The sequence below is a fragment of the Tarenaya hassleriana genome, unplaced genomic scaffold, assembly GCF_000463585.1.
Source record: "Tarenaya hassleriana unplaced genomic scaffold, ASM46358v1 Cleome7, whole genome shotgun sequence".
Lineage (NCBI taxonomy): Eukaryota > Viridiplantae > Streptophyta > Magnoliopsida > Brassicales > Cleomaceae > Tarenaya > Tarenaya hassleriana.
Window position 1 is genome coordinate 406,732 of NW_010969548.1, and position 14,822 is coordinate 421,553.

Consider the following 14,822-nt stretch of genomic DNA (forward strand, 5'->3'; position numbering starts at 1 on the left):
GTTATAGTTAATTGAAACTATTTAAGCAATTAATGTTTTAAATTGATATGAAAACGCAATTTAGGTCTACGATCAAATTCATCAAATTGACAATGGACCGTCTCTCCAATGTTTTCTCTCTCCTCGCCTTCGCCGACGAAGATGCTCCGACCAAGGCTCCAGCTCCGGCTACTTCGTCTTCTCCGGCCACAGCTTCTTCACCATCGTCTTCATCTTCTTCTGGTATATCGTGTTCTTTTGGTTCGCTTAATCTCCTTATCTGCCTGGATTGCAAGTTGAAAGTCGATGTCTTCATCATCACTGTGCAAGTTTTAGGGTTTTTTTTGTCGTAAGAGGAGTCTGCGATTGCTTTTCGTCTGCTTTATGTTTTTGTGGGCATAATTCGTGATGGGTCTTTTGATTTTGTCGCTGGCTTCTTCACTTCTGTGATCATCTGTTAGTTTTCTAGTTTAGATTTGAGCTTAAGAGAACAAAATTCTTCGTTTGCGTTTGTCTTCACTCTTCACATTGAAAAGTTTGATTTTTTTTATTTTTTTTTTTAGAGTAATGTTGGAAAATTTGTAGGATTCATCGTTCTTTACTCTCAATTTTAGCCAGTCGCCACCATCATTGATGATGTTATATATATACACACGTGGATTAAAGACCTGAGTTTAGGCTGCGATGTATAGACGGATTGGGTTTTTTGCTTTCTTTTTAAACTTCTTTCAATGCAGTTGTTGATACTAGGTTCAGCCCCCTGTTGATTTAAGAGCTTAGAACATAAATGACAAACATGTCTGCATACTAGGTTCATGTGCTCTTGCGAGATGAAGAATTGGGTCCCTATTCTGCTTTGTTTATGTGAACTCTAATGGAACAGGGAGACAAGGAGAGAAAGTTAACGGTTCGATTGAGCTTGAAGGCTTCAAGCAACCACTTGTCTGGATTGACTTGGAGATGACTGGTACGTTGATCATGTTGAATTACATCTAGGTCTTAGTTGTTGGATTGGATAGAAACAGATACATAGATTTATGTTTTCTTCTGATTACAATTCTAGTCCGATTGGTACACTCATTCTCTGTCAACTCTTGTGTGCATAGTCTTTTCTGTTCTTTGAATGTGGCTTCATCTTAAACCCGCTAGCACGTAAGATGTTTGTAGCACCTGGGTATGGATTTTTTAAAATCTTGCATGAATTTGTCATCACATTTGTATTTTCCACTACTTCTCAATGGGTTGATCGCTTTGTTATCCATTTCCCAAACTTCCCATGTTCTTCCTCATCTATTACCTTTTCAGCGCATATGCAGCAACAACTTTTTTCCTTTTTTTAGTTCAGATATGATATTTTCTTCTTGAATGTAACCCTGAATGTTCTAAGAAAACAACTGTGTTTGGTCTCTGTTTGTCACGTCTACCCTTGTTGTGGTCTGCAATAGAAATTTACATTCCTTCATCTTGATGTTCACTAACCATGAGTTTTCTTATCCGTTTGCTTATACTGATGTTTAGGTCTAAATATTGAAGTTGACCGAATATTGGAGATTGCTTGTATCATTACTGATGGCAGATTAACCAAATCAGTGGAGGTATTCTTTTTCCATCCATGCTTTATGAACCTCTTTATGGTATTTGCTCTGGTTTTGATGTTTTTTTTTGGTTCATATGTTTTTTCATGCCAAAAAGGAAGTTAATTTGACAGTGTGTTACTCTGTTGGATAATGTATTAGAAATGAAAATACTCTGGCCAAGAGAATAGCATTTTCTTTGAAGAACTACGACCTAGTGTTTTGTTTTTCCTATTCATGTTCCATGCCTCAAATTTGAGAGAATAGCCTTTTCTCGAAGGAACTTTGATAATCACTGTGATCAATTCACAAAGGGCACCATTTTTTTTTAATACTGTCTTATGTGGTATTTTAATTGCTAATATTACATTCATCTTTTTGAAAGAGTTGAAAGCTCTCTCTCGACTGCTTCGGTTGTGCATTTATCTTAAAACGCCGATGCATCTTATATCTGCTTTGTCTTAAATTATTCTTGGATGCAACTATGTTTTGCAATAAAAGAGCTCCTCTGTTATTAGGGTCCAGATTTGGTAATACATCAAACAAAAGACTGCTTGGATAAGATGGGTGAGTGGTGTCAAACACATCATGCTGCTAGCGGTAAGTTTCCATAACACTAATAGTATTTGTTGATTGTCTCCTCCACATGCTTTTCATACTTGATATTTAACAAGATCTCATAAATGGTTGATGTGGGTCTCATAATGACACATGGATTTTTAATTTAGGGTTGACTGAGAAAGTGCTTCAAAGTACAATCAGTGAAAGTGAAGCTGAAAATCAGGTAACTGATAGATTACAGAATCTTTTAGATATTTTTAGGTATCTTGATGATTGCTTCCTGGTTGAATTAGACTCTGTGATGTCTTAAATTTTCGTGTCATATGTTTGACATTAAACTTGAGATTAAGGCAATATTGATATAGGTTTGACATGTAGATGATTTGGCCCAAAAATTAAAAAAATGGAAAAATTGTTAAAAAGTCTACTGTGATGTGCAATAATAACCAAAATGGCATCCGCACATTTTATAAGATTGGGTGCTGTTAAGTATTTTAAGCAAATACTTAGTGGCAAAGCTTCAAAATTTAAGCAAATTAGTAAGATATGCCTCATACTCTTCTAATCTTTTCATTCAGAAGAACAGTCTCTTACTCGGTTGGTTTTGCAGGTCATGGAATTTGTAAAGAAACATGTAGGTTCAGAGACTCCACTTCTAGCCGGAAACTCAGTTTACGTGGATTTCCAATTCTTGAAGGTAAAACTACTCGCTTACCGAATGCTGAATGCTTTGTCTTATCACGCTGTTCTGATGCATCTTGATCCTTTTCACAGAAGTACATGCCAGATTTAGCTGCCCTTTTCTCTCATGTGGTCGTCGATGTCAGTAGTGTCACAGCTCTATGCATCCGTTGGTATCCGAAAGGTAAAGCTTATCTAAAGGCATTGTCCTCCTTTTCTTATTCCACCCTTCTGCATACACTTGAAACAATACTTATAAAATTAAGGGCTCTTTTTATATATATAGCAAATTATTACCGACCCTGACTCATGGATGTGTGTGTTTGTTGCTTGAGCTCAGAACGAAGGAAAGCTCCAACAAAGCAAAATAAACACAGAGCCTTGGATGATATAAGAGAAAGCATCAATGAGCTTAAGTTCTACAAGGAAAGTATATTCAAAGCAAACAAATCAAGGAGATGAGCTCCTTCCTTGGGGTATATGCTTTTGTTACAGGAGCATCTCTTTTGCAGGGAACCCTAAATCATCACTTGGAAGGGTTTATTTGCCTTGTAAACGGCCTTTTGCTTCTAAATTATTCTTTTGGGTGTAATATTAGGGTTCCAAATTAAATTTCAAACTAGGGTTTGAAAGTACCTTGTAGGGCAAGTCTGGAGAGCCAGAATCTCACTTGCAATATATGCAGCACTGAATTGTGTTGGAACATTTCTTGACATTGAAGTAATGTTGAATTCTGAAGCATTAATATTTAATAGCATGTTGATTCACATGCACTTTTAATTTAGGGTTACTGTAAAAAGGCAATTGTGACCAGACTTTACTTGCCTCGCAAGCAACTAAATATTCCATTGAATGTGTTATCTACTGTTAGTCGTGACCCGGAAACACACACCAATGACATTATTTAGAGAATTCAATACCTCAAAGCAAAAAGCCTAAAAATATAATAAGGGAAACAAACCGGTTCGGTTAAAATAGCCATACCGGTTAGGCTAATATTTACAAGTAGCTCTTACACAATGCATTGGTTCCTCGTCAAAGAAGAGAATTCCACTGCCATTGTAAAATTTGTTTTGACAACTAGAAATAACCCAAACTTACAAAGGGAAACAAACCGGTTCGGTTAAAATAGCCATACCGGTTAGGCTAATATTTACAAGTAGCTCTTACACAATGCATTGGTAGAATGCATAGAGAGCTGTACTTCTTGGAAAGCTACAGACAAAAGAAATGAAAGACAAGAAATGAAGGAATGTCTTCAAATGTGAGAAAGAAAACCAAACCAAGCAACTGAATCCGAATCCGAAGATCAAAAGACCGAACAAAACATGCCCACGATCTATCCAATCATGCCCGAATCATAAAACCGATCATTTCTTCTCTTCGTTGTTTGTCCAGACCACGTCCTCCAGAGAATTCGAGAGGTTTTTATAGAACTGCAAACAGATCAAATTATTTCAGAATCAGATGAGAATCTGGTTAAGTGGTCGAACTGTAAACCCAGAAGACTGAACCAAACCGGGATCTAAACCAACCTATCAAACTTCGGTTTAGGCAATCATATAAATGGGTGTTTAAGGAAGTGGTCACCGGTTTGATTGAGCTAAAGATGCTGTGATTACCAAATCAAAACAGAATATAATTAATTTGGTCCGGTTCAGTTCAGGAATCATGCAAAAAAATTTGCAGCTAAACCGAATACAGAACCATTCACATGTAATGAAAATCAAAATGAGGAATATCAAGAAAAACATTGAACTTTCAGGAAGCTTGTTAAAAACTAGCCCAAGATCCTTGATTAATAGAGCATCTGAAACTCTGAAGGCTTTTAGTTGCAGTGTTTTAACAGTCAAAATGCTCGGTTTTTTGTTTGCAACGAAAGTTTACCAATTGAATCACGAAAACATGCAAAGTCCTGTTTGATTTTCGGCTACTTTTCCACGTAAAAACAAGAAAATATATGAAATGCATACCTTGTGGAATTCGAGGGTGTCACCTTTCGCTTTCCGAACTTGCACCATATGAAGGGATGGCGCCACTTGAAATATCTTCATGTCACAACAAAAAGGATCATAAAAAAACTACAATCAATTCGTAATTCATAATCCGAACGAGAGCTTCCTTCAATGTTCAGTTCCATTGTAATACCTCTGTGGCGACGTTGAGGTTCCCCTTTCTCCCGGCCTTCACATTCTCAAGCCTCATCTGAATTACATAAAACAAGAACCGTCGATATTTATATATAAAACATTCAGATCACCCGAGACAACGTAATTATGCTCTTAAACCAGGGGGGAAACGTCTGATTTTCGGTTTGGTTTCGGGGGTTTTCACTAACCTTATAGTTCTTCTTTTGCACATCAAACCCAAGGGGTCTTGCAGCTTCTTCAATCTTGTGGACGATCTCGTTGGCCGGTCCTCGCAACGTCATTCTAGTCTCTCTCTTGAATCCCTGTCATCATCGACATCATAAGCGAAACATCTTGAGAAACCAGAGAGAGAGAGGACTGATGATAATCTGAATTTGAAGAAACATTGAACTGATTTTCTACCTACTTTAGAAACTTTGCTTTAAATTTTGCAGTTTCTGAATTTGTTCAACTCAAACAATACCCTATTGGATCTTGTTCTTGAAAATTATTTGATATAAAAACATTATATTTATGACAAAATTTGACATGTTATTTATAGCACAAACCTCTTCAGCGTCAAAAAGATTGTCGAGGTTGAGCCCCTTTGACATTGAAATAATCTCAAAGGCGTTGATAGCAGCCGGCTGCTGTTCTCTCTTCTCGGTCACATGGTGTTCCTGGTCAAGGACCATTAACCGTACAACTCTTCTGTGATACGTTCTTAGCACGAAAACGAAAAATGATGAAACGATACTTATCCCGTTTCATGTAAAAACTCATTCTATTTACCTCAGCGTCCTTGAAAACAGCCTCGACATCATCCAAGTTTGAATCTTCTTTCTCCTCAAACACCGGAGGCTTGTAACCTTTCTTGAACCATTCATCTTCCAACACCTCTTGTATCGTAATCCTCTGGAAACAAAAAAAAAATATACACATCTCGTCAATTTCTCGGATACATTGGCAAATAAAGTAACCATGGCTAACAAATATACATTTTAAATCCTCAACCTGTTTCCAGAAAAAAAAAATCTTCGAACTTAACCAAAAAAAAAACAGACAAAACTAGACCAGACCTATATCCAGCTAAATTCTGATCAAAGTCCATAAATTGGACAACATTTAAGGTTTATAGGTTTTTTGGAAAATCGCCTGCACGGTTATATGGGTTAAACACAATTTGGAACTAATGCAAAAGGCCACAGACCTCGAGCTAAAGGAAAAAACTATAACAGAGAGGAAGAAAACTACTACGAACCTTGTGGCAGGATCAATGGAAAAGGACATTCAAATTGCAGATGAAAAGACAAATGATGCGATGAAACGAAAGATGGAGCAGATAGAAATGTACATTTTTAATAAATATAATGTGGAATCCCGAACTGTTTTCTCCAGCCCGTTGTGCTGGAAAACTGGAAACAAAATCGAGTATGTTGTATGTACAAAGGCCAACATAATTCACAACACAACAATGGAAAAAAAATTACCAAACATTCATCCCTCTGGTTACGGTCTTGATAAAGAACAAAAAAAGCTTTGTAATGTTCATAATTTATGTCAAATTTTTTTAATCGCCTCTAGTTTATTTCTTCCTGATGAACATGGACAGCAAACACAGTTTTATTAACCGCCTCTAGATTACTTACAGTCATAGGGTTCGGATCCAAGATTCGAGTTATCAATTTCATGGCGCCTAGTGAGAGCCATGGAGGGCAGTTGAATTCACCAGCCGAAATCTGCAACAAAAAAAAAAGAATCACGAAATAGAAGAACGAGTTATTACAACTCCATATCGGTAAAAGGTTCAGTGTAAATATTGGAGTTTAGAACAGTTTCTCACCTTTTTGTAAAGATTCATAAGATTAGAATCATCAAAAGGCAAGTATCCAGCAAGCAGGACATAGAGTATAACCCCGCATGACCACATGTCGGCTGTGGACCCGTCATAGCCTCTGTCATTAAGAACCTAAAATCACAACATCAAGGCGTGTGAAGAAGGACATCGTCCAAAACACGGAAAAGGGCTTAAGAGATCGACGATACACACCTCGGGAGCAACATAGTTTGGTGTTCCACAAGACGTGTGGAGAAGGCCATCGTCCTGTTACCTCGCACGTAACGATCATTAAGGGATTAGCATCGAAATCTTAATGGTTGTATTCAATGGCAATCGATGTGTATAAATCTTTAATCTTTTCCCCGAAATACCTCATGATTTAAGCAAGAGAAAGAAGAAGGGAAACTATTCGAAGGGTAAAAATTAACAGAAACCAAGAGAATACAGTCAAGTGAGACAACAAATACTAAGGAAGGGATGGAAAGCAGAAAACTTTTCATTACCCTGACTTGTTGGGACAAAGCACTCAATCCAAAATCGGAGATCTTGAGGGTTCCATATGCATCCAGAAGTAAATTTTCCGGCTGAAAATTTAGAAATTAAATATAAAAACACAACCTTAAGCAGACAATAAGTAGCCAGTCCATTTGCTTAGTATTGAAAACACGAACGAGTTCTTTGACTACTTCTTCAGTTACCTTGAGGTCTCTGTGGTAGACGCCTCTACTATGGCAGTAGTCAACAGCGTTAATAAGCTGTTGGAAATATCTCCTCGCCTCGTCTTCTCTCATTCTTCCATGGTTTACCTTCACAAGATTGCATATACACATTTTTTTTTTACGTGATTGGAAGTGATTCCGTATGCCAAATTCATGAAACCGGTAGTTGACTTACGATTTTGTCAAAGAGTTCTCCTCCCGTAACATACTCCAAGACGATAAATATCTTTCCCCTGCTTGCCATCACCTACAAATCAGTTCATGTGAAAGTTATTTAGTAATTTCTCAAGATCAAGGCAAGAAATCTACATTTGATTTTTCAGATTCAAACGGTCAACCAAATCTGCTGAAGTAGTGGTTAACCTCAATTCAATTTCCTGCCTGAAAGATAAACTAACTCAACAGCCCATTGACTTAAGTGCAGGAATCCAAGAATGAAGACTCAAATCAGAAACTCATGACCAAGTGTCCATCTTACGATGTTACAGCCCTTGATCAAACAATTCAAATAGAGAACGGATGAGGAAGGAAGTTTAGATCCATGGTCAAGAACAGAACCAATTCCATAACAAGTCAAAATTCTAAAATCTCCAGGGTGGAAAAAAGATCGAGATCGCTGGTGGGTCAGAACCAGAGTAACAATACCTCGTACAGTTGAACAACATTCGGATGCTTTATCAACTTCATGGTTGCTATCTCCCTTCTTATCTGTACAAACAAAGAGAAAAGAATCACGAAGATCGTCAGTATGACATGGCTGTGTCTGAATCTGGCAAGTTGTAACTATACATCCTGATCAAACAAACTTATAACACAATACAAAGAATCATACATACTAAGATAGAGACACTGATAAAGAAAATACAAACGACAGGCAAGAAAATATCATTGCGTTTTCCACACCAAAGACTGTAAGAAAGTTTCATTTACCGCCAATTGTCTCAAGTTTTCAGAGCCTAAACAAGATCAAATCCACGTAATAATCATGTTTCAGCTTACTGGATGGCGTAAAAACATGATCTAAGTAGAAGGGTCAAGCCAATTACAGAGAAACCGACCTGTTCAGCCATCTTGTGCTTGAGAACTTTCTCTTTATCAAGAATCTTGAGAGCCACGGCTTCGCCCGTCTCGGAGTTCCTAGCAAACTTCACTTTGGCAAATGTCCCTTCCCCAATTGTTCTTCCCACTTCATATTTACCTACTCTACGCTTAACTTGCTGACGCCGATTCATTCTCTCGCTAACCTTTCAGAAAGATTCAATCTTCCAATTCAGGCACAAGCCCTCAGATGTCCGCTGGAATCTATATAACAACCAATGATCTGCAGAATTAGGACAGAACCTACAAAAGGACAAAATCTCCACTTACAACTTGCAGATATGAGGTTTCAAAAATATAAGCTATGAGCCGCAAGTGTTGACATCCAAAGGGTATATTCCACAGACAAAACATAAGAGGCTAAGGTTTTTTCACAGAGCTCCTAAAATATCTCTCTTGAGACCACAAAAAAGATTCCTCCACAACCATTGGCTGCAAGTAAGGAGAGGCTTCAGCTTGTGGTCCGAGACGAAATACGAGATCTTAAGGTACAAAGACCGATTCTTGCTCTGAAGTTGACAATTCGTATAATTTATCGATACCCATAAGAAGAAAGAAAGTTAAATCCACCAGAGAGCCTACGAATTCCCGAAAAGTCATGATGCCTAGTAGGATTTAGAACCGAAAAAAAAGAGGAAGAAGCTTTTAGTTCGATCCAAAAAGGGGGAAAAGGACAAAACTTTGAGCAGAGATCCAAGTTACACACGCTTTGTGCGAAGAAATGGAGAGAAATATTCAAAATTGAAAGAAACCCACAACAAGGCAAAAGATCCACCTGAGGAATTATATGGATTACTGTTGAAGCTCCAAGTTAAAAGATGAGGAAGAAGCAGTAAGAGAACAAATCAGTGGACATAATAGGTTGTCATCTCCATTTATATAGTTTCACGCTACAGTAGAATATTACCCAATAGTCAATGTATGATTGAACCCACAAAAGAAAAACCAAAAAATCAGGGAGAAAAATACGAACCTTTTTCTCCAGTAAGCGGAAAAGAAAGCCCACAACAGAGAAAAGGTTTGAAAGCGAAGAGAGAGGACGTACGGATAAAATAGAGAGAGAGAGAGAGAATGGCCTTTGAGAGAGATGAAGAGGCAGGTAACCTGAGAAACGGTGAGGAAGGAGATAAAGACGATGACGAGGATGGTGCTGAAGATAATTATTTATTCTTTTTGTTAAATATTTTATTTTCTAAAAAATATATTTTTGGGGTTTTGTTTTGGGAGTTTACTTGAATTCACTAACAGACAGAGATCCTTACAAGTCCTTACAAGACATACCAACTAAAGTAATCACTGTCTTGTAAGGCTTTTAGCAGAGCAGAACCTTGAAAAGAGCCATAACTGACCACTTTTTGGCCCGTGAATTAATATTTATTTATTTTTTCATTAGTTATAATTACTTAAACTTCATTTGATTCTTGATTTTCTCAACATAAATTTTGCTTAGTAATTTGGGGTTTGGTTAGTCAAAGGAAATTTCTGTGTGATCAGCCAGAAAATAAGTAAAATTGGAAAATTAGCACACTCATAATTTTGTTTTGTCAAATATAGATATTTATCTGAAGTGTTTTTTATTATCCAAAGGAGATTATGTTTTAATTTATATTCCATTTAAATATATTTCATAACCTTTTATATTTTTTAAAAATGTTTCCAAATAATCTTTAGAATCTTTTTACAATTGTTTCCAAATAATCTAAAAATGAAAATTATAGAAAGATTCGCTGTAAATGTTTTAATTTTATATTTTCTTAATTATTAAGTGTAAATTATAAATTAATCTAAACTCAAATGTGAAGATAGAATATAATTTTTATTTAAAATATCAATTTATACATTTTTCAATACTATCTTACGGTTCTTACCAAAATCTCCTGATATTTTTTTTATGTGCTTACATACGTAATTATCAATCTATATATACATTTGAATATTAATGACATGGAGTAACGTTTACTTATCATCAAGAACAATGCTGCGCACAGAAAATATATTATAATTTATGGTTTACGCCGTGTGTGTGTGTATGTCTATATATATATATATATATATATATATATATCACAAGGTTAGGTGAACAATGCCATTTCACCGACTATAAAAATATTTGTGAAAATTTTTCTATAGCCGGTCAAATTATTTACTATATAAAAATTCGTTCTATTTTGGTAAAATATCTCAAAATTTTGTCGGATTAGTTCATATTCCGAAATACATTTATTATGTTAGAGATTTTTTTGTGTGTAAAAGAGATGTAATTATTATTTAAATAAACTTTGAATCAATTAATGACCTTTCAAACATGTTAATTTCTTTAATTGGGAAATTTTGCCAACTACATGTTTTTGTTTTAACACAAGTTATATTTAATTTGGATATCACCATTATAAAAAAAAAAAGTTATATTTAATTTAAATAAAAGAATCCCGGCAATGTTAAAATTAAAAAAGTGATGGTCCAAGATCCTAAAAAGATTCGTAGGAAACTTAAATTATTCGCAACCTTAAAAGTAGATCGGTCAAACTTCATTCAACTTCACCTCCAAATAAAATATGAAACTTAGTAAAAAAAAATAATGATAATTATAAAATATCATACTTCAAAGCTGCTAATACATCAATAGATTATTTACAAAAAAAATAATAATAAAGGATTAGTTGTTTTGGTCAATTAAGTGCTCTAAGAGAGAAGTTCTAGGAATGAGATATCTCACATAAAAATCATTAAAATTCATAAACTTGTAATTGGGTGGGAAATTAATTTTTTAACTTTTTGAATAGAATAATAATTCCTAAACATAAATTTCTAAACTTGTTTTACAGTGTCACACAAAACTTTGACCCTTGTTAATCCATTAAACATTGATTAAAAAAAGATTTACGTGGTTTATAATGTGTAATAACACGTTAGTTTTTTTTTTACTTCTATAAATCGGTTTATTGAGATTAAATCCGATTCAATAAAATCCAGTTTATTTTTTAATTCAATTTAATAAAACTCACTTCTGCAGGTGGTAATGAAAAGTGGCGTGATTTTCAAAATTTAGAAATTATTATTTCATATAAAAGAATTATTATTTTTTTTTTGCTAAATTGCAAGTTTAGGAAATCTTTTTATTGGTTTTTGTCAAACCTTTCATCTGCAATAACTAAAATATTCATGGTCGATTATGTTAGAACTCTTTGTGCAGAAAATTTCTTTCAGTTATTGAGCAAGAAAAAGTATATATAATTTGCTTAAATAGACAAAATCAAATATATCGGTTGCTCATGTAAGTTCACTTTACTTATGATTAATCATTATTATATTACATTTCAGGGATAAATCCGTTATTCAAATAATACATTTTCTATCTATCCACATGTAGATTCGGATTGAAATATATCATAATTTTTTAGATATTTAATTTCGTTTACAAAACCACTTATATGTACAACATAACATTTTTAGAGCAAAAAATATTTAAAATAAATTTTGGAAATCAATTAAAAATGTATAAAAAAAAACTATTCAACAAAAAGCTATGTACCCACCTCAAATACGGCCATTATAAAAAATATCTCCTTTTGTTATTTTGACTTTAACATATATCTTTCTCCAACTGTAACTCTATTATTCATATGATCAAAAATATAATCTGGTTATATATTGATCACATTGGTCATAACATATAATTTATAATGTTTTTATCGAATGATCAGTGGGATATGTAAGGGATGAACATAATAAATTAGTGTGATCATAATAAATTCAACGTTATGATTAATGAGATCAATATGTGACAAAATTATATTTTTGATCACATGAATCACAGAATCATAGTTAGAGAATGATATATATTGAATTTAAAATAGTAAAAAAAATGGTATTTTTGATATAATGAATTAGATTTTTTACAATTTGAATGATCAAAATTCTACGAACCATTTTTAATCGTAAGAAGCCGCCAGATTCCGTAAAAATCACGTTTTTTTTGGGGCGTTTGCGATACAACTCATGGAGAAAAAACAAAGTCCGATGTGACTTTCTTTTCATGTAATTGATAATGGATTAATTAATTATTTGATAGGGAATGACAGTCGTGGAACACGTTGGTTGTAAATCAGAAACTTTAGCAGCCATCAACGGAAATTAAATTCGTTAGCTGTCATCTATTTTTATTTTAAAAAACCTACCAAAACGCCAACATAATGATAAAAAAAAAAAGGATTTAAAATTATCAATATTGAATTGAGTTGTAATCCACAAAACTGAATCCAACTATACCATATAAATTATACCATTAAAAAAAAAAAAGCAAAGTTGGACCATCAAGTACTATAGAAAAAAACCTAACGAATGTTAGGTCTCATTTCTTTATGTTGAGGTGAAAGCTGCTACCGCAGTTTTCCATGTCTATATCCACCGAATCCCAATAATAATAAACTGAATCAAAATATATTAGGAAATTTTAATATATAATTTACAAATTAAAATTTTGAACTTAAGTACGATGACTTGCATTTATAAATTTAATAAAGTTTAGTATGGTTAAACTGATAATCTTCTTAACTCGACTCTTTAAACTCACCAGTCAGTATATTATCCATATACATATATAATTCGATTCAAGTAATCACAGTTGTGATTTCTAAGATGTATAGAAATGAGTTTTAAAAATTAGTATATATAAAATTTAGATCTTTTCTGTAATAAATCCATTTCCCATACAAATTTGAATATAGATATCCTAAAATTGTCAATCATTCAAACCCATTAGTTAATGTTATACCAAAGTCTATTTTTTTGGGGTGCGTGCACATGCACTGGCAAGTAATTTCACATAGCACAATCAAATTCAGGACTGATACAATTCAAAATTAAATAATTGGGGTTGCCTAAGATTTTATTTTCCAACAATATATTTATATATATATATATATATATATATATAAATAAGAAAACTAACGTCATGTCTCATGCAGGACACGTTACTTGTAACGAAACTTAAAACTCACTGTCATGTAAAAGACATCATTTTGTGGTACGGATTCCCCAAACCACTCAACCAAAAACCACAAGGGAAAAACACGACCGATGGGTACCCGCCTCAAGAGAGAAGATCCAAGGAATAGCTTTCTCTGTTCTTATTCTAGGAAAGCGTCGTCAAGATATGGGATAAGGGCCAAGTCAGGAAATAACCTTCCATGCTCAGAGAGAGAGAGAGAGAGAGAGAGAGAGAGAAGCTCCTAACACACCCGGTTGCTGATACTTTGAGATAGAGACTTGAGCTGTGTGTTCCATTTGTCTATGGCTGTATACTTCTTCATGCCCTTTGACCTGTAACGACAGTCTCCATCTAATTCAGTACTCATACTTCTGGAACAGTGGCATTAAGAGGAAAGGGAGAAAGAGAGAGGTGGATGAGTATAATAACCTGTCACCACGCTCCAAAAGGCGGTTCACTTGATCAATGTGTCCATCGATTCGATTGTCCAGTATCAGTGAGACCAGCAACTGCTCAACATCCTTCTCTGGAACGTTGAGTTCCTGAAAATTTAATGGACAACATGCGATAAGTTTCCAATCCAAGTGATCAGACATGATAGGGAAAACTCGAAAGAAGCTCAGATGGAAACCCCACCTTTGAAATGAAAGGAATCCTTATCCTCGTATAGGGTTTGATGAGCTTGAGAAGCACTTGTGTCCTAACGTTCTTTAACAAATCCTCTATGTAATTTCGGATAAAGGGATCATCCATTATCGTCCTTCTATTACTCTGAAATTGTTCCCAGAAGCAATGTATTGAGAAATCAGAGATGCTGACCAAACTAGAAGTTAAGCGAAGAACACCTGGACATACCTTAAGAATTTTCTCGAATTCAAGTATTTCGTTTCGCTGATATGCCGCTATCAAGTTTGTCATTGCCAAAATCTCAGGGTCGTTTTTGTAACTGCAGAGTGGAATCTTGTTAAAGTTGAGACATCAAATAGAAACATAAACAAAAAGGATTTCGGGAAGAACTGAAGAAGGTTGCCAAGACAAATCATATGGAAACGACTTACGGCTTTGCCTCCTGGCCGTCAAATGGATTAACTTCTGATTCCATCAGCATGTTAGCCAAAACAAGATATCTTTATGAAATCATAGAAATGGAAAAATTCATTAGCTTTCCAACAGTTAAAAAAAAAAGAGACATAAATTTTACTAGGAAAAGTCACAAGAAGAAAATATTCAGGAATGCCAAAAGCAAGTTGG

At 34.6% G+C, this 14,822-nt stretch overlaps 3 protein-coding genes across 8 annotated transcripts in view; 1 reads left to right on the plus strand and 2 right to left on the minus strand.

Annotated features, from left to right (window-relative positions):
• Positions 1 to 37: 37 nt before the first annotated feature.
• On the plus strand, positions 38 to 3,547 carry LOC104800478 (oligoribonuclease). 2 transcript variants are annotated; one of them, XM_019200981.1, is made up of 9 exons: positions 38 to 222; positions 863 to 946; positions 1,498 to 1,574; positions 2,072 to 2,153; positions 2,282 to 2,337; positions 2,725 to 2,811; positions 2,889 to 2,979; positions 3,136 to 3,271; positions 3,308 to 3,547. In XM_019200981.1, exons 1-8 carry the CDS (start codon positions 48 to 50, stop codon positions 3,255 to 3,257), a joined length of 774 nt encoding a protein of 257 aa, XP_019056526.1. In that variant the 5' UTR covers positions 38 to 47; the 3' UTR covers positions 3,258 to 3,271; positions 3,308 to 3,547. The 2 variants fall into 2 exon arrangements, with proteins under 2 accessions (XP_019056526.1, XP_010521588.1); XM_010523286.2 differs by having other exon boundaries at positions 40 to 222; positions 3,136 to 3,547.
• A 276-nt stretch (positions 3,548 to 3,823) lies between these two features.
• On the minus strand, positions 3,824 to 9,686 carry LOC104800480 (CBL-interacting serine/threonine-protein kinase 3). Of its 5 annotated transcripts, none has more exons than XM_010523289.2 (15): positions 9,555 to 9,678; positions 8,542 to 8,785; positions 8,129 to 8,191; positions 7,659 to 7,730; positions 7,463 to 7,570; positions 7,268 to 7,348; positions 6,975 to 7,028; positions 6,768 to 6,893; positions 6,574 to 6,663; positions 5,717 to 5,839; positions 5,494 to 5,604; positions 5,134 to 5,247; positions 4,944 to 5,000; positions 4,769 to 4,843; positions 3,824 to 4,231 (listed from the first exon to the last, which is right to left on the minus strand). In XM_010523289.2, exons 2-15 carry the CDS (start codon positions 8,713 to 8,715, stop codon positions 4,166 to 4,168), a joined length of 1,314 nt encoding a protein of 437 aa, XP_010521591.1. In that variant the 5' UTR covers positions 8,716 to 8,785; positions 9,555 to 9,678; the 3' UTR covers positions 3,824 to 4,165. The 5 variants fall into 5 exon arrangements, with proteins under 5 accessions (XP_010521591.1, XP_010521589.1, XP_010521590.1 ...); XM_010523287.2 differs by having other exon boundaries at positions 8,542 to 8,824; XM_010523288.2 differs by lacking the exon at positions 9,555 to 9,678 and adding an exon at positions 9,357 to 9,459 and having other exon boundaries at positions 8,542 to 8,824.
• A 3,833-nt stretch (positions 9,687 to 13,519) lies between these two features.
• LOC104800481 (COP9 signalosome complex subunit 2) overlaps positions 13,520 to 14,822 on the minus strand; it is a 3,771-nt gene continuing 2,468 nt past the window's right edge. Inside the window, exons 8-12 of the mRNA XM_010523291.1 lie at positions 14,630 to 14,698; positions 14,427 to 14,517; positions 14,208 to 14,342; positions 14,001 to 14,113; positions 13,520 to 13,903 (exon numbers count right to left, since the gene is read on the minus strand). Of these exons, the coding sequence (XP_010521593.1) occupies positions 13,813 to 13,903; positions 14,001 to 14,113; positions 14,208 to 14,342; positions 14,427 to 14,517; positions 14,630 to 14,698 (499 nt within the window). The 3' untranslated portion in view covers positions 13,520 to 13,812. The remainder of the gene's footprint in view (positions 13,904 to 14,000; positions 14,114 to 14,207; positions 14,343 to 14,426; positions 14,518 to 14,629; positions 14,699 to 14,822) is intronic.